Genomic DNA, 25,805 nt, shown 5'->3' with positions numbered 1-25,805 from the left:
ATCAGCTGGAATCATTCCCAAAAATCTCCTCTGCACACTCTTAAGGACTCTCACATAATTCCTAAGCGTGACCAGAACCAATCATTCAGTTGTGGTTTCACCAGAGCTTAAGAAAGATTTAGCATAAATCCCTGTGTTTTTACTAAGTACCTCTATTAAGACACCCAGATCCGATACGCTTTGTTAATTGCTCTCGCAATATATGTCCTGCTACCGTCAAAAATCTTTGCACATGAACCCGCAGATTCTTCTGATCCTGGACACTCTTTAGAACTGTGCTATTATTGTGCCTCTCCCTACCTCTCCCTCCTGCCAAAGTGGATCAAGTCCCATATTTCTGTATTAAATTCTATCCACCACTTGTCTATTCTGATAGCCTATGTCCCCTTGCAGCCGATTTGGATCATTCTGTTTGCCACATCTCCAACTTTGGTATCTGCAAATCTTGAAATTTTACTCTATATTCCAATCTCCAAGCTATTTATATACAGCAGAAAAAGCAGTGGTCCTAGCATTGACCCTGGGGAACACCATCCTCTAGTCTAAATAACAACCAATTATGACAGCTCACTGTTTTCTGTTCCAAAGTCAGTGTTTCTATCCAAATTGGCAATGATCCTCCCATTCCATGAGACTACTTGGTTAACAGCCTTTTATCTTTGTCAAAGACTTTTTAAAAAAATTATCCCATTAGTAGCTTTTTTAATTTTAATATGATCGCATTAGTAACTTTTGTTGTAAATTGGCGAAGGCCCAGTTACTTACCAAGAGAATGAAGTCAAAAGATTCCAGTTTTAAACAAATCACTTTCAGAGGGTTGGTGCAGACTCGATGGGCTGAATGGCCGCCTTCTGCACTGTAGGGATTCTATGATGCTATTCTATGAAATAAGAATTTTCACCGTACAAGAGTCTCCAAGGCAACAGTCATGATTATCTATTCTATAATCTAGCATCTAGTTCAGCAATTATTCTAGCCGTGGCCTGCGCCTCAAGGCATAGATTACATTCTTTATGCCTAATCTGCTCCACCCCATCTCTTACTGCCCTCCTATGATTCACATGCTGCTGGAAGATGTCGGATTCTTTTTCATGTTAGCTGCCATTCTAGTCTCATTCTCTCTTGGCGAGTCTTAATTTCTTCAAGTTTAATGTATTCAGCCTGCTTCCAGCTTGAAGAATTCACCGGACTTACATAATGCAACTTTTTCTCGTTTCATCAGCTTCTCTAACTACCTAGTCATGCAAGAGCTCTGACTTTGTTCCCCTGACCTTTACTTCATTACAATGAACCTAGCCTGTAACTAGAACATCTCCTCCATTGCCCATCAAATGTTAGTTCAATTCTACCCTAGGTGCATCCACTCTTATTCCATTAAATTAGACCTCTCCAATTCAAAAGCTCATCATTACTTTGTCTCCTGTCAACCAGCCAACTTTATAGGCAGGTTTATCAAACATTTTCAGAACGTCCATGTGAACCACATCAACTACATCCCGTTGAATCCCATAGAATCCCTGCAGTGCAGGAGGCCATTCGGCCCATTGAGTCTGCACCGACCCTAAAAGAGCACCCCACAGAGTGTCACTCCCCGGCCCTATCCCCGTAACTCCACCTAATTTGGACTGTGGGAGGAAACCAGAGCACCGTGCAGACACGGGGAGAATGTGCCAAGTCCACACAGACAGACACCCAAGGCCGGAATTGGACGGGGGTCCCTGGCGCTGTGAGGCAGCAGTACTAACCAGTGTCACCATCACTCTCATCAACTTGGTTACCTCATCAAAAAATTCAATAAAATTAGTTAAACAGAATTAGCCTTTAATTGATTCTGTGATGGCTTTCCTTAATGAATCCCCATTTGTCCAAGTGACTGTTAATTTTGTCCTGAATTACTGTTTTCAACAGCTTTCCCACCAAAGTTAAACTGAATCGCTGTAGCTTCTGGGTTAAGGGTCCATTATTGCAATTCTGCAGGCCTCTGGCAATGCCCCTGCATCTAAAGGAGGATTGGAAGATTATGGCCAGCCGTGTAACTAATTTAGACCTGGCTGCATTCCTTCTAATCCACCTAATACCTTAACATTTTTTATTCTTGTGCTATCTTTCTTTCTCAATCCTTTGTGTACCTCGTTTCCCCTTCTAATGCTCCATTCTAGTTCCTATCCAAATTACTTTAAGGCACTTTGCCTCACAGCTCCAGAGTCCCAAGGTTTGATTCCGACTTGGGTCACTGTCTGTGCGGAGTCTGCACCTCCTCCCAGTGTCTGCGTACGTTTCCTCCGGGTGCTCCGGTTTCCACCCACAGTCCAAAGATGTGCAGGTTAGGTGGATTGGCCATGCTAAATTGTCCTAGTGTCGAAAATGGTTGGGTGGGATTACTGGGTTATGGTGGAGGCGTGGGCTTGGGTAGGGTGCTCTTTGAAACGGCCGGTGCAGACTCGCTGGGTCGAATGGCCTCCTTCTGCACTGTAGATTCTATGATTCTCCATTGAGCTCTTCCTCTCTATTGAGCACTTCCTCATTCTACTTTCAACTTACTTTTTCTCCCCCTGCTCAGCAACACCCTGAACTGCATCCTCTGGATTGATAAGCAAATCTCTTAACAACTATTCACAAATACTCTTCCTTCCTTTCTGCAGAACAAAATAGCTTAAATGCTTGGGAGGGGAGGAAGACGAGGGAAGCAAGCCCTCACACAGATGGGGCAATATGGCAATACAGAGAAAGAGAGTTTTGGAGGTAGCAAGGCTGGTGGTGAGCAGGATGCATGCATTCTTGTCATATAAATCATAGAAAATTTACAAAGCAGAAGGCGGCGGTGTCAATCATGATCATACCGGTCAATCAAAAGCTACCCAGCCGAATCCTATATTCCTGCACTAGATTCGTAGCCCAGCAGGTCACAGTTCTTCAAGTAGACATCCAATTTGGTGAGTGTTTCTGCCACTCTCACCCTTTAAAGCAATGAGTTCTAAGTTTCAACCACCCTCTGGGTAATATTTCCTCATTTCTCATCTAATCCTTCTAACAATTATTTGAAACCTATGGGCCCCTGCTTTCTAGCCTGGTTTTCAGTAAGCTGCCCCAATATCTCATCACGTGGCTTGTGATAAATGTTGTTTGGTCGCAACTCCTGTGAAGCATCTCGGGACATTTTATTATGTTAAAGGGACTATGAGAGAAAAATTGTTCTTGCAGACACAAGGGTGTCAAAAGATGTGAGCCATCTAATTTAGTTAATGAATAATCTGGGATAAAAAGCTAGCCTTGGAACGATAATCATGAATATACTGAATTGTCAGAAAAAAAACAGGTGGTTCACTAATGTCCTTCAAGGAAGGAAATCTGCTGCACTTAACCAGATTACATGTGATTCCAGACTGACAGCATTGTGAGTGACTTGTGATGAATGTAGGAATTTCAGATATTATACGTATTTGGTACATTAAGGGTTAAACGCCTGCATTAGTGTGTGCATGACTGCTGCAAACATGCTTTAAAAATCTTGGTTTAAAAACAGCTAGGCTTTTTAAAAGTTGGGGCTAATGGGCTTTTATTTAGATTAAGTGTGTTCCCTGCAGAATAGATAGAGACAGTGTGTTCAGTTTAGTGAGATTGTGTCGTTAATGATGTGACGACTGGGAGATGTGAGGAAATTAGATCAAAGATGGAGTGGGCAATTTAGGGCTTAACATCCTGAGGGTAAAACCGCTGGCACTGAGTCAGAGGTATACACCCACACTATAGCCTAAGTTATTGGCCCATTCACACTTAAACTCGTTAATGGGAATAAACAAGATACTCCTGTTCAGCAGTGGGGGGGGGGGGGTTCATGCAAGATCCATTGTCTTTCTGGACATTTTGATTAGCCAGCTATTAGTCCATTACAGTCAGATGGTCTCTTTTGTCCGTAAATTGGAGGTTAATTGGATATTCTTGGCATGGCCTTGTTCTTGTGTAAACAGGAGTAGGCAATCAAAATTCCAAATAGTGATGAGTTCAAGTCTGGACAGAACCATCTTTGAGGGGGTGGGCGGAGCTGAGAGAGATAACTTGGGGGGAGCAGAAGGATTTGGAGAACAATCGGCAGAGGACATGTAAAGACTGTCACTAAGACAGGCTTTCAGACAGGGTCTGGAAGAACGTCTCCACCAGCAAGAATATGTTCTGTAATGGAAGTATCATTTTGCCTGACTGTGTAAGTGGAGTTGAGAACTGTATGTTCATTTTGCATGCTGTTTAATGGGAAATTGTGTGTTATGGTTAAGAAATACCTCTAAGCTGTGCTTGTTTGATTCAAAGTTAAAAAGTTTAAATGCTATTTTCTTTTGGTAGAATAAAGTTTTGTTTATAAAAATAACCAAGCCCTATTTCTCACACAATCATCCCTTGACCAAATCGGTCTTTCCGCACAATCTTAAAAATAAAAAAACATTGCGGTCTGGTCCAGTATCTTAGCCACTGTTAGAATCTGGTCTGGCTTCTGGGAGGAGTCAGGGGTTGAAGCATTCAAGTGTTGAGACTTTCAGTGCTGGAAGGTGAGCTGAGAAAGTTTCTGAAGAAATACAGCCAGAGATTCTGCATTATTCTGACAGGCTGTCAAGGGTCTTTCTTTCAAGCAGTCTCAAAAAGAACTCTCTTTCTCAAAGTGGAGTATCCAAGACATCTAGCGCTAACTGCATTTTAACAGTGAATTGGGGCCAGAGATGGGGTTGTTGTTTAAGTGGAAATAAGATAGCAGTTAAGAGTTATCTTGCCACTGTATTGATTTGCATTGTTGGAGCTATTTTCCTGTGTGATGTTGAAAATATTTTGATACTGTGTTAGGAATAAAGTTTGTATCAATATACCATATCTCTATTTTGTGTGAAATTACATCACCTATAACTGCTTGCACTTGAGGAATGCTAACTACCGCAACAAATCCCAAAGCCCTTTCATTCCTGCAATTATTGTGAAGTAACATAGCCAATGGCCCTAGCAAAGGGGGCATCTGCTTGATGCAATTACAGACTGAAAGATGCCGGAAAGTCCCCACTTCAACTATTACATAGACACAATCCAGCACACAATAAAACTTCCTGCAGAAGGCTGAAGACATTGGTAACAGCCTACTTGGATATGGCTCCTCCAACAAATCCAGGAAACTCATTCTAGACCTTCCATCCAGTGAGCTAAGTGAAGGCCCTGTCACATTAGTCTCCTAACAGGACCACTGATTCTCTGCGATGGGACAGGTTACTGCTCTACTTCATGCAACCAAATTCAAGTTCCAAAAATTACATCCATTATGAGCTGTGCGCACAGAGTAAGTGAAAGTAGAATAAATGTAGAAATGTGATTGGTAAAATAAGAACGGCAACATGAGGCAAATGATGGGGGCAGATTCAATCGTGGCTATCGAAAGGGAACAAGATCATTATCTGGAGGGAATAAATTTCCACATCTGCAGTGACACAAGAATGGGACTCGGTGAGTTACTCTTGCAGGGAGACAATACAAACACGACAGGCTGAATGGCCTCCTGCAACCATTCTATGATCCCATGAAAAGAAGATACAAAAGTCTGAGAAGATCCAACCAGAAGATACAAAAGCCTGAGAACCCGCACATCCGGACATAGGAACAGCTTCTACCCTACAGCTATTAGACTCAACAACTCTCCGTCGGACTGATCTGTTCCCTGTAAGAACACTATTCACAACGCCCTATGCTGCTCTTGCTCATGTCTCACGTATTGCTCATTTGGCCCTTGTTCCGCACTGTAACCAATCACTATTTGTTGATGTACCATTTGTCAAGGTACTCTGTTGATTATTCTTTTGGCTACTATGTACGTACTGTGTACATTACCTTGGCCGCAGAAAAATACTTTTCACTGTACTTCGGTACATGGGACTATTAAGATCAATCAATCAAAAATCACAATGGCAGATAACCATTCAGTGCTCGCATCTAAGAGTCCTTTTAAATAGGACTTCCATGGTCCTTCAATATGCCTTCCCTGTCCTTGAGAGATTAATACTGCAAGGTGTTACTCTGCAGATTTATCATTAATGGGACTTCCATTTTGCTTATTAAAATTACTATGTTCTGATGACATCCGAGGACCCCAATTCACATGCTTTCTTGAGGCTCTTGTCTGCTTTCAGGCAGGCACCTTGGATGCCGAATAGCGCTGCCCAGTTAAAATAGCAGCAGACCAAATCAAGTTGCAAAGGAGAGTTATATGAGCATAATATATAATTTGCATTGGGCGTCGTGGTTAGTGTTCTTACAGGGAACAGATCAGTCCAAGGGAGAGTAATTTAGGAGTCTAGTAACTGTGGGGAAGAAGTTGTTCCTATGTCTGGATGTGCGGGTCTTCAGACCTCTATCTTCTGGTTGGATTTGCATTGTGATATATTACACTGTTGACGTCTATTCTCTCTGCAAGTATCACCGTTTGTCTCTTTTGTACTTTTTCAGTATTTCTGGTGCACACAATCTTTCTGGTGTGCTCAACGAACAGCAAGCTTGAGGTGAATAGGGGAAAGGTGGTGAATAATTTTTAAAAGGTTGGACAGAAGGTCATGTCAAGGAGAGGCAGTAGGTAGGAGAGGATAAGCTGGAGTGGGCGGTACCTACTAAGAGAAGCAAGATTGAGGTATCGCAATGATATGCAGTTGCAGTCAAGGCGGGAGTCAAGTGAGATTCATGGTAGCGGAGGTGTGCGAGTCATGGGACCTGGAAATAGATTCAGGAGTCTTCAGGTTTGTGCCACTCTCAAAATAATTATCAGCATTGGAGACTGCTGGAGGTGACAACACCCTGAAGGAATGCAAACCAGAGCAGGGCACCAAAAAGGGACTTGACCAGGCAAAGAGTAGAAATTGAATTGTAGGAGATTCAGAATTAGGGGAACAGTTGGCATTTCTGCAACCATTGTCACGAGTGCCACATGGTGTGTTCCCTCCCTAGTGTCAGGGTAAATGATTTTATGGCGAGGGTGCAGAATATTCTGCAGGGGGAAAGGAGTGAGCCGAGTTGCAGTACACATTGGCACCAATGACATAAAGACGTCAGATATAATAATAATCTTTATTGTCACAAGAAGGCTTACATTAACACTGCATCAAAGTTACTGTGAAAAGCCAATGGTCAAACTCTCAGGAGCTAGGAAGGAAGCAATCTCTGTATTTTTCCAATTCCACACACCAGCAACAGTAGAAATAGGAAGATAGAGAGATACAAGATTCTGTTCAACCAGCTCTGTTTAATGATTATTTTTGACTCAAAATGTTAACTCAGTTTCCGTCTCCAGAGATACTGTCAGACCTGCAGAGTATTTTCAGCATTTTGCTTTTGTTTCAGATTTCCAGCATCTGCAGCATTTTGCTTTTATTATACTGGAGATGTTGGACTTATTCTCCTCGGAGCAAAGGAGACCGAGGGGAGGCCTGACAGAGGTGCACAAGGGAATAACAGGTTGAGATCAGGTAGGTACCCCATTAGCTGATGGTAGATTGACCAGGGGGCACAGATTGAAGACCCTGAACAACAAATGCAATGGAGATATGAGGAGAAACCTTTTTTTTTTTGACACACCAAGTACTCCTGTGATGGACTGTAAAAGGAAATCAGATGGGCATTTGAGATAAATAAATTTGCAGGGATAGATGGAAGGATTGGGACTGACTGAATTGTCCATGGATCTGTGCAATACTGATTCGTTGACCCCACATTAGTGCAAAGTTCTTTCTCCACTGTTCTATTTTGCACTGTGATTTGTGAAACTGTTTCGTTTTTAAATTAAATAGAAAATTCTTGGCAGAGCTTTTCTAAAAACTTGGTATTTCTTGCAAATGTATCCATCTGATCTACCTTAATTATTACATAGAATAGTATACTAAGACAGGTGGGCTGGTGGTGTGCTTCGTGACTTAATCGTTCAAATCAAAAAATGCCAAAAATGAATGACTTACTTGTAACTTCCTGTAAGAAATCCAAGCAAGGTCTGCTGGTTCCAGATAGACTTACAGAGACAGCCAGAGGGGTCTGTCCCTCATAGTTCCTGGTGTTACAGTCTGCACCATAGTTATGTAACATCCGTGCACAAAGCACATCGTCCTTTAGTGCAGACAAGTGTAATGGGGTTTGCCCGTCCTCCAATCTGCCAAGGTTTGTGTCTGCACCTCTTTGAAGAAACATTCGACAATATGAGTGGTTGCTTTTAATCACTGCATATCGCAGCAGGAAACCATTCTGAATGTCAATGTTGGCATTGTGATCCAAAAGAATTTTCACACAGCTTGAGCGCTCTCTGATGATAGCCAGTTGAAGTGGTGTGGTGCCTTTATCGCTGAGTGGGTCGACCTCAGCTTTAAACTCCAACAGCAGTCTGACAAATGAGTCTCTACCATAATGGGCAGCTACATGGAGAGGAGTCCATCCATCATTGCTTTTAGCATTAATTATATCAGGTCTGTGTTCTGATTCCAACATCAACCTTGCAATCCGTGCTCGGCCATGCATGGCTGCATAATGCAAAGCTGTAAAACCTCCAATTAAGTCTTTAACAGTGGGGTCGGCTGCAAAAGATCAAAAACAATTAAAATGAGATTGTATCAGGACATGGCCGTTCAGAAACAAAGAGAAAAGAAAAAGCTCATTAACTAATTGGGTAGGCAGAGTTGTAAACCTACAAGGTTGAAAACTTTAAGAAAGGCTTATGATTATGATGTCCCTCTCTCTAAAGAATTCTTCGGTAATCTAATCTCTAGCAGTCACTTTGCCCTCTGGAACCACTGTGTTAAACAGCTGATCAATCTTTAGTTGGGATTTTACCCATTCAATGCAACATTCTGACATGCCTTTCTGCTTGCATATTCAAACTGCACTTTAATATAGTACTATGGTGAAATCTTTTTAAAGAGACAATACTGCTTAATTTAATCTATATAGACTGAGTTAACACACCCCATACAAATAACATCTTCATATAGCAATAGACACAAGGATGGAGGCAGAAGTGATTCACATGTTCAGCATTGCTCAGTCGTGGCAATCTTGACACAATTAGAAAATTGTGGGTTCAATTTTCAATCTAGAACTGGTGCACAAAATCTGCAATGCCACTTCCAGTGCTGCACTGTTGGAGGTGCAGTCTTTTGGACGTGTTGCAAGATGGCCTGTCTGCCCTTTCAGGTGTACATAAAATATCTCACAGCACTAGCTGAAGAGCAGGGGAGTTTGTAGAGCCAACGTTTATCCTTCAAGGAATGTCCAAGGCCTATGATCTGATTAATTATTTCATTTATATTTGAGTGCTTGATGCAAATTGACTACAACATTTCTTATGTTAACACAAAGTGCTTATTGGTTGTGCAGCCACCCGAGTTGGCCAACTCGCGATGTAAAATGGAGAACAGCAAAGGCTGAAGGGAAATTCAGCCAACACGGGCAGAAACCAGCAGGTGCTAGTTACTGTGTATTAAACTCTGCAAAAGCCCAGACAGCATCGATACAAGCAGCCATCTGCATAATAATGTAGCAACCATCTACACTAATAAGCAATCCCGGGAACAATCGCAACATATGGGACAAACAAAGCTAAGCCAGACTCCCCGGCGCCAGCAGGAGCCAACACAAGAGGTTAACGGACACCTCAAGACCGCCCATCGATCAGGGAACCGCTCCAGCATTGGAGAAATCAAACCTAGCGATTGGAACGAAGTCCAATCACCTGGAACCAGGTACGGGGTCCGCCCCGAAAGGCGGGAAGCCCCTGGGGACTATAAAGTTAAGCCCCCAAGTTCAAATCGTTCTTCGTGATAGGGTCACTCAGCAACGCGAACCAACCCTGGAGAGTGAACTGTCCAAGCTGCCGCATCACTGAAGTAAGTCTCAAGTCGACGCTCGCTACGAGATAGGCGCTCCTAGCTACCAGTCCATACCGGCTTTTAATCCCGCAGTTTCAGAATCCGAACGAAAGGCCATTTGTTCCCCTGACCTGGTGGGCCAGTCCGAAGCTAAGTATAGGATAGGCCTGTTAGTTCTAGAAGTAGCTTCGAAGTAGAATTTATGCATGAGTAGCAAGTTACTGCGTATAATAAATGTGCTTTGATTTGAATCTTACTAACTGGTGTGTTGAGTTATTGATCGTTACTTGAACTTGAACCTCGTGGCGGTATAAAGATACTTGGCGACTCGAGAGCAACGGTTATAAAACATAGCCAACTGAGCCAACCAAAAGTTAGCAACATATTTCTGGCGACATTCTGACGGGACCGAACTAGAAGTGGCTTAACCACTCCGGGAGAACCCAAAAATTTGAATTAGAGATCCAATTGGGAACAGAAAACCACAAGTGTTCAAGCAGTTCTGATCAATCCTCATAATTCGGAAGTGTGTGTATGCATGCGTAACTAACAGGGCTATAAGGTAAACTGATAGATTTTTTGTTGCGACAAAACTGTCGGAAGTTTGTATTTTGGAAATTAGCGAAAGCCGTACCCGTATTTACAGCACCGCCTTAGCTCCCCTGGTCCAAATTTAAAAGAAGCATTCGGATAAGAAAGATGGCAATGCAGCACCTCATGAACCCAGAAGAATTTGCGGTCGCAGCGACCAGCAACAGTAGAGTAGGACAGTGTCCCGTATGGGAAGAAGAAATTAGGAAGTACCTCAAAGGGAAAGGATGGCCTCTTTGGAGCGAATACTGTAGCAATGAGGAAACAGGTCCCGGGAGTATAGGACACACTTGGTGGGAGAACCTGAGCGAGATTCACAAGAAGCGCTTAGGGAAAGCTCGCAAGCCGATGACAATCGTGTCCTGCTTGGCAAAATTGCGAGGCACAGAGGAGGTCGTTAGGACGCTCCGGAAAGAGGTAGAAGGCATACATCGAATGAGCAAGGTCAATGTAAGTGAGGTAGAAAGAGAGAACTTAGAATTAAGGAGGAAGTTGGCAGCAAAAGACGGAGAGGTGGATGATGCCAAGTGAGCACACCAGTCTTGTCTGGCGCACTTAAGCAGCTTCCAGTCCCAGTATGAAAAGGCCTATCAGGACACGCAACGTGCAGTCCTGGTACGTGAAGAAACCGAGAAGCAGGTAGAAGCATTGCAGAGGCAGTGCAGTGACCTGAAGGCAGCGTTAAGAGCACTCCATGCTGCCACCACAGAGCAAAGACAAAGCTCACTAGACCACGCAAAGTGCCGGAAGCAGATTGCAGAGCTGCAATCGCTGCTTTCAGTCCAAAAAGGATTCCAGGAAACCTTTGGAGCAAAATTAGATGAGGAAGACGGCCCTGATTGGGAAGAGTTGAATGAGACAGCGCAGAGATATGTTCAGGGAACATGTGCGAAGGGAAAGCCGCAGAAGAGAAAAGCAGCCCCCCCCCCCCCCCCCCTCTCCTCCAACAGAGCAGATAGTTCAGGCTCCAATGAACCCAGTCACGACCCACCGCACAGCCACATCGGACGATACGGAATTTCTGTACACCACCCCCTTAACAGTGACCCAATTACAGGACGCGAGCGAGAAAATCACACCGTTCCTCCCCACCTCGGACCCCCACCACTACTTTGCCAGAGTAAAGCAGCAGGCGACCATGTACGGCCTGGATGAGCGAGAGCATGTAAAGCTCAGTTTTGAGTTTAGACACTTCGGTCGTAGCAGCCCTTCCCGACCCATGGAATGTAGGAGGCACCCTTGCAGAAATGCATACCGCGGTCCTAGATGCGATCGGGTATAACCGGGGTGACCGCGTAGATGGCCTCAATAAATGCAGGCAAAAGAAAACCGAGCACCCCACAGTGTTTGCTGGACGCCTGTGGATCCACTTTGCAGCAGTTTTTGGAGACTTTGACCGCGCCCATTTGTCCCCAGACAACATGGCCAAATGGGCCCACACCCTTATCTCCCATGCCACAGAAACAGGACAAAAAGCTTGTGCGAATTATGATCCCTCAGAGGAGGTTCATAACGAGAAATGGGTCGTAAAAAGATTGTCCCGCACTTGGGAGCAGTCTATACAAAGCAAACCCGCAGTTAAAAATCCCGAAGAAAAGCAGGCAGAAGCAGAAATACAAGCAGTAAAATCACACCAGAACCCCGCATGGGTAAATGAAGGAAAGAACAGCCCCCCCACAAAAGTCACAGGAGTGTTACAACTGTGTACAGTTGGGACACTTTGCAAGAGAATGCAATGCCCCACAAAAGCCACAGAGAGCCCAGCAGACAGGCACTCTAAGTAAGAATAAGACAGAGCCCATACATGGTGTGAGCACCCGTTCAGATCAGACGGACCTGAACGGAACGGACTGACGATGTTCGGGCTCCCCCAGTTGGGTCTGCGACACCCTTTGGGATAGGTCCGGACGACCGGTAATTGCAGCGAAAATACGGGGACAGCCTATCGAGTTTATCTGGGACACAGGAGGGTCCCGCACCACAATAAATTCCTGCAACATGTTCCAAAAGGACACGTGGCCCACTACAGCCACTATCACCCTCAGCAGCTTTACAGGCCACTCACAGCAGGGACACATCACAGCCCCTGTACCCATTCAAATCGACAACATCACCACCAAGCACCCTGTAGTTTTAGTTGACCTGCCCCACACAGCAGAACACATTCTGGGAATAGACGGAATAGAATGAATTCCCACAATCTATCATTTGATCCAGTAAACCAGTGTGTCTGGAAAATGGCAAAGTCTGCAAGAGCCCCCGCAACGCTCACAATAGGTGAATACGCCAACAAAATTAGCACAGTAGGCAAATTTTGGTTTAACCCGACGACGCTTAGCACGGACAAACAGGTTAGGGCAGTTCTGCAAAAGAACAGGACGGCATTCGCGACCCACAAACACGACTGTGGCCGGATGGCTGATTCAGTACAAATCACAGGACCTGACCCTAGACCCCAAAAACAGTATGGATTTCCCCAAGAGGCAGAGGGAGAAATCGCAAAAGTAATCGAAAGCTTATTAGAGCAGGGCGTACTTAGATCAGTATCCTCCACTAATAATGCCCCGATTTGGCCAGTGAGATAGCCCGATGGATCATGACGACTGACCATCGATTACCGGGAACTCAACAAAATCACTCCCGGTGCAGCCCCCACAGTAGCAACAAGTCCCGAGACCAAGCTCAAGCAGGGACTCAATTCCCGATATTTTACGGTTTGGGACGTCAGTAATGGATTCTGGTCCATTCCATTGGCAAAGGCGTGCCAGTATAAATTTGCCTTCGCCTTTAAAAATCAACTGTACACGTGGACATGCCTTCCACAGGATTCCACAACTCTCCCTCCATTTTCCACCAACAGCTGGCAAATGGTTTAGCCAAATCTTCTCACCCAGAATGTCCAGTCCAGTACGTAGACGACCTACTACTGCAGACAGACACCAAGGAAGAGCACATCGAGCTTCTGTCCGAACTCTTGGAACTCTTACATTCAATTGGTTGTAAAGTTAACCCCAAAAAGGCCCAGATTTTGGAAGATACGGTGATATATTTGGGAACAACTATCACACATGGTAAACGCAAGATCGAGCACAAAAGGATTGACTCGATTGCTAAATTGCCCCTTCCCCAGAATGTTTCAGCCCTCCGGTCATTTTTAGGACTGGTTGGCTACTGCCGAAACCACATTGACGGTTTCGCCAGCAAGGCAGTACCTGTCTCAGACCTCCTTAAGAAAGGAGCCCCCTGGGAATGGCTTCCGCAGCTTACGGATGCTGTGGACTCTTTGAAACAAGCACTCATAGCAGCCCCCGCACTACAAGTTCCAGACCCACTTACCCCCTATGCGATAGAGGTAGCAAGCACCGACCGCACCCTTTCGGCCGTGCTCCTTCAGGAACGGCACGAACAGTTAAGGCCCGTGGCTTACGCCTCTAGAGTTTTAGATGCTGTGGAGCAGGGATTTTCAGCCTGTGAAAGGCACCTGCTCGCGGTATTCTGGGCAGTACAGTATTTTTCGTACATTACCGGACTGAACCCCATTATAATCCTCACGGAACACACTCCCATCCAACTTTTACTGGACGGACGACTCAAGGACGGTACAGTCAGTCAGATTAGAGCAGCTAGATGGACCCTTCTTTTGCAGGAACGGGACATCACTGGTAAAAAGACAAAGACCCACACCTTTTTAGCCGACAACCTACAGTACCCCGGAACCCCCCCATGAATGTGAAATTATATCTCCACACCACAACACAGGCCCCTTTATTGCTAAAACACCCCCCAGAAAGATAGGTAGTTCACCCCAGAGCCCCAAGCACACAGAGCCCATAAAGATATATGTGGATGGATCTTCCACAATATTAGAAGGGAAGCGTATAACAGGATGCGGTATTTATGTAGAGGACGCGCAGGGACGCGCCCTAGAAGAAATAGCAATAAAACTTCCAGGACACTTAGGCGCGCAGGCAGCAGAGCTTGCGGCCATCGCAAATATAGTGGAACACCCAGATTCCTTCCCCAGCCCAGCAGACATATACTCGGACAGCCTCTATGTTTGCAACAGCCTTACGGAATTCCTACCCCTGTGGAAAACAAGAGGATTTGTTTCCGCAGGTGGGAAACCCCTCCCTTCAGCCCCATTGCTCCATCACATTTTAGAGCGAGCACAGAACAGGACTTTTGGGATAGTCAAAGTTCGAAATCACCATCGTTCCTCCCCCCATGGAAACGTAAAAGCCGACGCACTGGCTAAAGCAGGTTCCAGGCACGGATATTTTTGGACATCCCCGAAAGCGCACCAGTGAATGCAGTTCACGTCTCGCAGACTAATATCGAGGATTTAGTGCAGGCCCAGAAGCAGGACAGCAATCTCAGGGAGATTTTGAAAGGAAACTATCCAAGCTGCTGCTGTCAGGCAGAAGGCAGAGAGTTGGGATAAAAGGTTCTTTTTCGGAATGGCAACCGGTGACGAGTGGTATCCCGTAGGGTTCAGTGTTGGGGCCACAGCTGTTCTCTTTATATATTAACGATCTAGATGACGGGACTGAGGGCATTCTGGCTAAGTTTGCCGATGATACAAAGATAGGTGGAGGGGCAGGTAGTATGGAGGAGGTGGGGAGGCTGCAGAAAGATTTAGACAGTTTAGGAGAGTGGTCCAAGAAATGGCTGATGAAATTCAACGTGGGCAAGTGAGAGGTCTTGCACTTTGGAAAAAAGAATAGAGGCATGGACTATTTTCTAAACGGTGACAAAATTCATAATGATGAAGTGCAAAGGGACTTGGGAGTCCTAGTCCAGGATTCTCTAAAGGTAAACTTGCAGGTTGAGTCCGTAATTAAGAAAGCAAATGCAATGTTGTCATTCATCTCAAGGAGGCTTGGAATATAAAAGCAGGGATGTACTTCTGAAGCTTTATAAAGCATTAGTTAGACCCCATTTAGAATACGGTGAGCAATTTTGGGCCTCACACCTCAGGAAGGACATACTGGCACTGGAGCGGGTCTAGCGGAGATTCACACGGATGATCCCAGGAATTGTAGGCCTAACATACGATGAACGTCTGAGGATCCTGGGATTATATTCATTGGAGTTTAGGAGGTTGAGGGGAGATCTAATAGAAACTTACAAGATAATAAATGGCTTAGATAGGGTGGATGTAGGGAAGTTGTTTCCATTAACAGGGGAGACTAGGACCCGGGGGCACAGCCTTAGAATAAAAGGGAGTCACTTTAGAACAGAGATGAGAAGAAATTTCTTCAGCCAGAGAGTGGTGGGTCTGTGGAATTCATTGCCACAGAGGGCGGTGGAGGCCGGGACGTTGAGTGTCTTTAAGACAGAAGTTGATAAATTCTTGATTTCTCGAGGAATTAAGGGCTATGGAGAGAGAGAGGGTAAATGGAGTTGAAATCAGCCATGATTGAATGGTGGAGTGGACTCGATGGGCCGAATGGCCTTACTTCCACTCCTATGTCTTATGGTCTTATGGTAGCCAGCACCCTACGAGAGGTTTAGAAATGCTCTGACCACACATGACGGTGTGGTGTTAAAAGTCACCCTTTATGTGGTTCCTGAACAGGACAGGAATCAACTGATTTGTTTATTCCATGACGGTCATGGACATCAGGGAATCGATCCCACTACAGCCCACCTCAGGCAGCTCTGCTGGTGGCCGAGTTTAAAGGACGATGTAAATCACTACATTGAGAATTGCTTTAACTGTGCCCAGAACAACCCGGACAGATATGCCAAGAAGGCTCAGCTCAGTCACACCCGACCCGTTAATGGCCCCTGGACTAACCTCCAGATTGATTATATAGGACCATTATCCCCTTGCAGGAATGGTTATAAATATGTACTCGTGGTGATAGACAAGTTTACAAAATGGGTGGAAGCATTCCCATCCAGAACAAACACGGCAAAGACCACAGCCAAGATTTTAACCCACCACATCTTTACGAGATGGGGACTCCCCCGCAGCATTGAATCCGACCAAGGTTCCCATTTTACGGGACGCGTCATGAAGAACGTCCTCACGATATTTGGCATTACCCAAAAATTCCACATTGCATACCACCCCCAGTCGAGTGGTATCGTGGAGCGCATGAATCGGACCCTAAAATCAACCCTCAGAAAAATGGTCCAGCAAAACAACACCACTTGGGACTCCGTCCTCCCTTTTGCGCTGATGTTTTTGCGCAATACCATTTTCACATCCACAGGTTACACCCCACACACTCTCATGACCGGACACCCCATGAAAGGCACAGAATTTTTATTAGGCTTAGACTTGACCAGCCCCGAAGTGACGGCCCTCACACACGAGAACGCGGACAAACAATTAGTGGAGAATGTTAAAACGGCTCATCTAGCAGCCGCAGTGAAATTGGGCACAAGAAAGAAACAGAGCAAGGCCTGTTTCGATAAGTCAGTGCATGCGACTGAGTTCAGTGTAGGACAGCAAGTTATGCTCTCCATATACAACCCCAGCACATTCCTGTCACCCAAGTACTCGGGTCTGTACTCCATTGCGGACAAAATAAGCCCTTCCGTCTACAAAATAAAGTACCCCAATGGAAAGACTGCGTGGTTCCATATCAACCAGCTGAAGGCATATGAAACACAGTCTAACCACGCACACCACGTGATGCTTGACAAAGCAGACCACGCCCCACCCACAGCCAACGTAACCATACCCTGCCCCAACACATCCAGCCCAGCCACACAGACTCAACCTCGACTCCACCACCAAAATATACACTCCGCCCCGGAACACCCACAGACAGCAGCAGCAGCGACAGCAACTGTGACTCAGACAATAGCCACAGCACGCCACCCTACTATCGCCATGCAACAGGCCCCACACCCACCGAATCTGACCACGATTCGAGTGATCCCTTCATGATCACTTTCCTAAACAAACCCCACCACCGACCGAAAATGACGACCCCAATTCTGTCCCCACAGAACGAGACACCACCTTTTGGCACCGCGATAATTCATACAGACTCGTCCGGAACGACGAGAGCGATCCAAGATCACACCATGCAGCCCTATCAGCCCTTATACATTCCAGAGTATGGCATCCGGGAGAAGATGACGACCTTGAGTCTGACTCCCAAAACGAGAACCCCTTTGCGACCCTGTTCGCAACCGATAACAGAGGTGTCCAGATGATGTTTTAAAAGGAACCGCTTGGGAGAAAACAGTGTCCTTTCTGATGGAACCTGCAGCATGTTTTATGTTGTTTGTAGTGTTTTGTTAAATGTTGTAAGTCAGACTGGAAAATTCTTTTCCTTTTCAGCCGAAACCTCTGAGAATTTGTCCACAAAGACTTGTTAAAGTCCCAGACGCCAGTTCAGAGGAACTCGTCTTGACGACGGAAACACAGACTCCCGTTCGTAACTGCTCTTCTGGTTCGAGGAAGGAACCAATACGGCAACCCCCCACGGTGACTACATTTCTTGCCCGTTCTTGTCGAGGCAGTGGAGAAACGGCATTGGGACCCGCCCTGCCTGGGAACCCTCCCTCTGGTCAGCTACGCTCGAGTAGGGCACACACGGCATTGGTCGCCGTCCTACCCGGGGACTCCATCCAAATTGCACCCATCGCGGCCCATACGCACCTCATTTCGGCAAAGTTTTGTTCAAAAAGTTGTGCTTTGTTTTCAGGTAACCAACCCTCTGCTATTTACATCCTCAAACATTTGGATGGTAAACCGCACAGTCTGCGAAACGGCTCTCACTGGTTCATTATTTGTAAGTGTGTCTTGTCCTGAAATTCGGTTTTTGGAGAAAAAAAAATGAGGGAGTCACACATTATAAAGGGAGTAATTGGCACTAAAGGACAGACAGGCTATCGTACGAGATATTAAACCAAGATGGTAAGACACTATGCTTGATCACACTGAACTCCAGAAGCTCCAGGACAAGAGAAGAGAAGAAAAGAGTGGAAGAAGAACCATGAGGACATCCTCCGCGTTGCTCATCGTTATAATGGATATTTGGTTACGCGCGAACGCGAACCCCCTGACCTCAAATCCCCCAGCCGTTAATGGTTCACTCCCCCGCAGTACCCAGAGCCCAGTCACAAGCGGCACCACACCATCTTGGTGTGACAGGTTTATAACCTGGTGCTCCCTGTCCTACGTGATAGAATCCCTATTGGTATTGGCGATACTCTGCTACATCGTGCAGACTATTCGTCTGAGAAAATGGAGAAGGAGAGCCTACCGCGCTCGCACCCCGGTATATAGAATAAGAACCCCTATTTTCGGATACGACCAGACCCCCGAACCCTGCGATCTATAATAAAGAGCATTCGTTTGCGTTTTATTGTAAATAAGTAAATGTTCATGAGCAATTGTACAATCCTGAGCTTGACTGCCAAGCCAGGAAAAGGTGTACAAAACTGCTATGATTTTGTTTGTATGGTTTAGGAAGTTAGTGTGATGAAATGTTTGTGGGAGTGTAGTATATTAAGGATAGTTAGAGGATCCCATTTTCTTGTTTTGTAATGGATGTCCCTGTTTGACAGAGCGCCCCTCAGAATTGTTAGTTAACATTTTTTGCAGTGTAGAGGCCATAGAAGAGTGCTCGCCGGGTCAGGGAATGGAAAGCAACGCAGTTATGTTATCCTTCACGCTTCGCGTTAGGATCACAAGGAGGGAGTGCAACTCCCGATGTAAAATGGAGACCAGCAAAGGCTGAAGGGAAATTCAGCCAACACAGGCAGAAACCAGCAGGTGCTAGTTACTGTGTATTAAACTCTGCAAAAGCCCAGACAGCATCGGTACAAGCAGCCATCTGCATAATAATGTAGCAGCCATCTACATACTAATAAACAATCCCCGGGAACAATCGCAACATATGGGACAAACCAAGCTAAGCCAGATTTCCCGGCGCTAGCAGGGGCCAACACAAAAGAGATTAACGGATACCTCAACACCACCCATCGATCAGGGAACCGCTCCAGTATTGGAGAAATCAAACCAAGCGATTGGAACGAAGTCCAATCACCTGGAACCAGGTACGGGGTCTGCCCTGAAAGGCGGGAAGCCCCTGGGGACTATAAAGTTAAGCCCCCAAGTTCAAATCGTTCTTCGTGACAGGGTCACTCAGCAACGCGAACCAACTCTGGAGAGTGAACTGTCCAAGCTGCCGCATCACTGAAGTAAGTCTCAAGTTGACGCTCGCTACGAGATAGGCGCTCCTAGCTACCAGTCCATACCGGCTTTTAATCCCGCAGTTTCAGAATCCGAACGAAAGGCCATTTGTTCCCCTGACCTGATGGGCCAGTCCGAAGCTAAGTATAGGATAGGCCTGTTAGTTCTAGAAGTAGCTTCGAAGTAGAATTTATGCATGAGTAGCAAGTTACTGCGTATAATAAATGTGCTTTGATTTGAATCTTACTAACTGGTGTGTTGAGTTATTGATCGTTACTTGAACTTGAACCTCGTGGCGGTATAAAGATACTTGGCGACTCAAGAGCAACGGTTATAAAACATAGCCAACTGAGCCAACCAAAAGTTAGCAACATATTTCTGGCGACATTCTGACGGGACCGAACTAGAAGTGGCTTAACCACTCCGGGAGAACCCAAAAATTTGAATTAGAGATCCAATTGGGAACAGAAAACCACAAGTGTTCAAGCAGTTCTGATCAATCCTCATAATTCGGAAGTGTGTGTATGCATGCGTAACTAACAGGGCTATAAGGTAAACTGATAGATTTTTTGTTGCGACAAAACTGTCGGGAGTTTGTATTTTGGAAATTAGCGAAAGCCGTACCCGTATTTACAGCACCGCCTTAGCTCCCCTGGTCCAAATTTAAAAGAAGCAAAGGTTATAAAACAGAGCCAATTGAACCAACCAAAAGTTAGCAACAGTTGTAAAGTGCTGTGGTGTGTTGAGAGTTCATGAAAGGGGCAATATAAATGCATACCTTTCATTCCTCTTAAATAACAACCTCAAGAACAAAGCTACAGAACAATGATAATGCACATCATCCAGACTTACAATGCTCATCATGCAACACTGAGCCTGCTAAATACGGAGCTGGTTTTTAACCAGGCAATGGTTGGTTTTGTTATCCAGCAAAGTGTTATTGGAGATAACAAGGTAGCAACATTTCTGTACTGAAAGGAGGAGTGTGGTATTGATCGTGACTGCAGGGTCTTGCGAGTATGGGCCAGGGGTGGGTTGAACAAGTTCTTCCAGTTTTATTGTCGGGTTAAATAAGAAGCTGAATGTTCTCTGGAGCATGTGCAATGAGAACGCAGTTGTCTGCAAAGAGTTCACTCACCGGCTGTTTGGCAACTGTTGTGCAAGCTTTGAGCCGTTGCAAGTTGAAGAGATTGCCATTTGTCCTGAATTGAATGTGGACTCCTGTATCGAGAGTGCGTACTACAGCATGGTTGAGAAGTTTCTTTATGCGTTCATGGGACTTGGGCATCGCAGGCTATGCCAGCATTTATTACCCATCCCTAATTGCCCCTTGAGGGGGCAGTTAAAAGTCAACCATATTGCTGTGGATCTGGAGTCACATGTAGGCCAGACCAGGTAAGGACGACAGATTTCTTTCCCTAAAGGACATTAGTGAACCAGATGGGTTTTTACGACAATCAACAATGGTTTTACGGTCATCATTACAAATGGTTGGAAGTGGCAGGGCAGATTGAGAAAGTTAAAAATAGATTTGGAATCCTGTGTTTGAGGCACAAAGCAACAAAAAAAAGTTACAATGCAAGTTTATAAAAGACTGCTGGGGTGGCATGGTGGCGCAGTGGTTAACACTGCTGCGTCATGGTGCCGAACCATGTCTCTGTGGGTCTCACCCCCACAATCCAAGGATTGGCCACGCTAAAGTGCCCGTTAAAAAAAAAGACTGCTTCGGCATCAACTAGAGTAGTTGCCCAATTCTGGACACTGCATTTTAAGAACGATGTGAAGGCCTGAAAAGAAAGAAGAAAAAAAGGCCTGAAAAGAAAAAAGTCCCAGAATGCTTCTCGGGCTGAATGAAGGACTTTGATTATGTGAGAACAATCCCAGCACCTCCACAAAGGGGAGAAGATTGAGAAGAGATTTGATAGAGGTGTTCAAAATCATCAAGGCTCGAGGCAGAGTAAATAGTGAGAAACTGTTCCCACTGTCAGAAGGTTGGGAACTACAGGACACAGACCTAAAGTATTTGGCAAAAGAGCCAAAAGGAGACATGAGGAAGTGTGATTTTGTGCAGCAACTGGTTATGATCTGGAATGCAGTGCCTGAAAGGGTGTTGGCAGCAAATACAATCACAGCTTTCATAAGGGAATTGGATAAGCTCATGCAGGGACAAGCTAAATTACTCTTGCAGAAAACTGGCATGGGTTCAATGGGCCCAATGACCACCTCCTGTGCTGCAGCCATTCTATAATTCACTCTGTAACTGCATCATCATCAACTTGTATGTATATAGCACCTTTTACATATTAATATGTCGCAAGGCCCTTCATAGGAGCTTTATAAAGCCACGCCATAAAATATACTGTTAGGGTAGATGGTTAAATGCTTGGTGGGTTTTAAGGAGCATCGTAGAGGGAAGAGATGTAAAAAGGCAAGGTAGTCTAGGGGACATTTATTCCAAGGTATGGGCAACCCAATCCAACCCAAAGCCAGCATTTACTGCCATTCCCTCACTGCTCTCGAGTCAGGCACCACCTTCTTGAATACACAAACTGATTTGCTAAGCCACTTCAGAGGGCAGTCAACAACATTGTTGTGGTTCTGGATCACAGTGGCTAGACCAGATAAAGTTGCCAAATTTCCTTCCCTGAAAGACTTTTGTGAACCAACTGGTCAATCTAGTTGTTTAATGGTCACCTTTACTGCCGAGAGTTTTTTGCTCCAAATTCCTTTAATTAACTAATTTTAAATTTCCAGTTGTATAATGGGATTATGAGTTCAAATCATTTGGCAAGACAACTACATTGTATTCCAATAATTTAACTATATTGCCATCGTCGTACCAAAGCTTAGGGACTTGTAGGCTGAAGGCACAGGAAATCAGGTATGCTCAAGAGGGCAGAATTAGAAGGGGACAGATATTTCCGGACATTGTGGAACTGTATTCCAATAATTTAACTATATTGCCATCGTCGTACCAAAGCTTAGGGACTTGTAGGCTGAAGGCACAGGAAATCAGGTATGCTCAAGAGGGCAGAATTAGAAGGGAACAGATATTTCCGGACATTGTGGAACTGTAAGAGATTACAAAGGTAGAGAAGTCAAGACTATGGAGTGATTTGAAAATAATATTGAGTATTTAAAAACTGAGGCATTACTTCTCGAAGAGCAAATATAAGCCAGCAAGCATAGGTGTGATATGACTGACGAAAATTTTTTATTTGTTTATATAAATTTAGAGTACCCAATTATTTTTTTCCAATTAAGGGGCAATTTAGCGCAGCCAATCCACCTACCCTACACATCTTTGGGTTGTGAAGGCGAAAGCAAACACGGGGAGAATGTGCAAACTCCACACGGACAGTGACCCAGGGCCGGGATCGAACCTGGGACCTTGGCGCCGTGAGGCAGCAGTGCTAACCACTGCACCATCCTCTGCCTAATGAATGACAAGACTTAATGAGAGTAAAGGTACGGGCAGCAGAGTTTGGATACCCTGAAGCTTATAAAGGATAGATTGTGGGAAGTCGGTGAGGAACGTGTTGTAACAGCCATGTCAAGACCTATCAGAGGCACAGTTTCAACAGCAGATGAAGCTGAGAATGAATAGAGGTGAATGATGTGAGGGATTTGCAAATGGGCAATCTTGTTGACAGCATGGTGGGAAGCATATTTCAGGGTCAAATACGATACCAGGATCGCTGACAGCCTGGCTCAGCCTCAGACAGTTGTCAGAGTGTGGGATAGAGGAGGTAATAATCAATAATCACATTAAAATGTTTTAATTGATATAGTGGTGGTATTGGATAGGCTCCCTGTACTTAAAAGCTGACAAGGGAGCAGGACTGGATGAGAATCATCCAAGCATGCTGAGGGAGAAAATATTGCCTTTTTTAGACTCCTGGATGGTGCCAGAGGATTGCAGAATTTCAAACAAAAAGGTGTAACGGTAAGCCCAGTCAATCAATTTAATCTCTGTGATGGGGAAAGGTATAAAAACAATAATTTGAACAAAAATGAATAGTCACAAGAACAAATTTGGGTTAAGGGAAGCAAGCATGAATTTAAGAGAAAATTGTGTTTGACTAAGTTGCGAGAGTTTTTTGAAGGGGTAACAGAGTTGAAATTTGTTGGTAAAATTTATAGTTTGGTGTCCACATTTAACACAAATGGGTACAAAAACAAAAGAAAGCACTGCACCTCCACATTAAAAAAGAATTAAACAAGAGTCTTATTAGAGAGATTAGAGGGGGGGGCAAGCTACAGTGTAAATCCCTGTCATGGGGTTGGGCGATGTAGAAAGATCATCGTGGAGCTTGGGTACAAGTGTTGGGATTGGGGAATAAATTACAAGTGTTTGAAGAGTTCGGTACAAGGACGGAGTGCTGTTGCCTTCTACACCCCAGCCTATCACTGCACCATAATTCCCTTGGGGTTGTCTATTCCCCATCACTTCACTTTGGGTCTTGTACTCCCCAACACCCCTCTGCTATGCTGCTCTTGCAAACACCGCTCATGGTCCAAAAGGCAACCGTGCCAAAGATCACAACTATGTTCCACACTGGAGACAGGCTATAAACAGGTAATATGTGCCTGATCCTACAGCAATCATTACATGACAGAAAAAGCTAAACAGTCTGGTTGGAGTTAAATAAAAACAAGCAAAAGACTTTTCAAATGGAATCTGTGCTGAACACATAAAAGTAGATGATAAAAGCAGCACGGTAGCATAGTGGTTAGCACAATTGCTTCACAGCTCCAGGGTCCCAGGTTCGATTCCCGGCTTGGGCCACTGTCTGTGCGGAGTCTGCACGTTCTCCCAGTGTGTGCGTGGGTTTCCTCCGGGTGCTCCGGTTTCCTCCCACAGTCCAAAGATGTGCAGGTTAGGTGGATTGGCCATGCTAAATTGCCCTTAGTGTCGGGTGGGGTTACTGGGTTATGGGGATAGGGCGGAGTTATGGGCTTGGATAGGGTGCTCTTTCCAAGAGCCGGTGCAGACTCGATGGGCCGAATGGCCTCCTTCTGCACTGTAAATTCTATGATAATCTATGCACTGTAACTTCTATGATCTAATATTAGGATTTGAACAGTTAATGTTGCAGCGATACATAAAAGCAATTAACCCAATACTAAACAGAATGGAAACACAGCAACATAATACAAACTGGTAACCACAACAAGCTGATAACCGCAGTGGAAGACAAGAGCTTGACACAATTCATCGTTAGGAGAATTTTGCATCTAAACTTGGTTCTCGTAGCTCGTAAGGGTGGCAGTGACAATTTTAAAATAATGGAACACATGTGGCAAGCAGAAAGGACCAGCAAAGGAAGGTAGGATTTCAGAATTTCAGAATGTGTGTTCCAATGTTGAGAGGGAGAAATGGTCAGCAGAAAGAAAGAAAAACATTTAAAACTACAGGACATAAAATATACACAATAGGTATATAGAGAAATAAGTGACTACCAAACAAGTGATCTCCGAAACAAGTGAGCAAAGAAACAGAAATCTAATTTTAGATTAAAACCAACATGCACGCAAGTTTTAGAAGTGCCGGTGAGGGAAAAAGAGATGAGAAATTAGGGAAAGGAAGTGGGGGAAGACTTGAGTCTTGACACTGAACAAAGAAATGGTCACCTCCCAAAGGGCAAGAAAGAGATAAGGGCAGGATTAATTGTATGTATGTAGATACATGGAGTATTGTGAACAAAATTGGGGAACTGGAAACAGAAATTGCTCAAGGGCATGTGACATAGTAGCATTGACAGAAACGTGGCTTAAGCCAGAACAGGACTAGATATTTAACATCCCTGTTTATAAAGTTTTTAGTAGAAACAGGGTGATAAAAAAGGAGGTAGAGCAGTCTTAGTCAATGATGGTATCATAGCCCTTGAACGAGAAGCAGTTCCTGAATTAGAATCTATATGGTTGGAGGTGAGGAACAGGAAGGGAGCGGTTACCTTGTTGGGTATTTATTATAGACCTTCAAATAGTGGGGAGGAAGTAGAAGATAGCATTTGTAAGCAGGTTATGGAAATCGGCAGGATAAGGTTGTGACATTTGGGGATTTCAATTACCCCAAGGTAGACTTGGAGTGGGGTAGAGTGTGGGGCACAGAAGGGGAGAAAGTCCTGCAGAGTGTGCAGGAAAACTTTCTCGAACAGTACATTTCCAGTCTTGAGAAAGCGGTG

The 25,805-nt window shown here is 44.9% G+C and overlaps 1 protein-coding gene across 3 annotated transcripts in view; it reads right to left on the bottom strand.

Moving 5' to 3' along the window:
• Nucleotides 1–25,805, bottom strand: part of asb7 (ankyrin repeat and SOCS box containing 7) — a 65,377-nt gene that overhangs the window by 6,275 nt on the left and 33,297 nt on the right. For 2 of the 3 annotated variants that reach the window (XM_072468805.1, XM_072468806.1), the window contains exon 3: nucleotides 7,968–8,573. In XM_072468805.1, coding sequence (XP_072324906.1) covers nucleotides 7,968–8,573 — 606 coding nt within the window. Of the gene's footprint in view, nucleotides 1–765; nucleotides 881–7,967; nucleotides 8,574–25,805 lie in introns of all 3 variants that reach the window. The other variant, XR_011933620.1, reaches the window with a different exon arrangement.

This window comes from Scyliorhinus torazame, chromosome 12 (genome assembly GCF_047496885.1).
Source record: "Scyliorhinus torazame isolate Kashiwa2021f chromosome 12, sScyTor2.1, whole genome shotgun sequence".
NCBI lineage: Eukaryota > Metazoa > Chordata > Chondrichthyes > Carcharhiniformes > Scyliorhinidae > Scyliorhinus > Scyliorhinus torazame.
The sequence above is the reverse complement of the archived record's forward strand: the minus strand, read 5'-3'. Positions and strand labels throughout refer to the sequence as shown.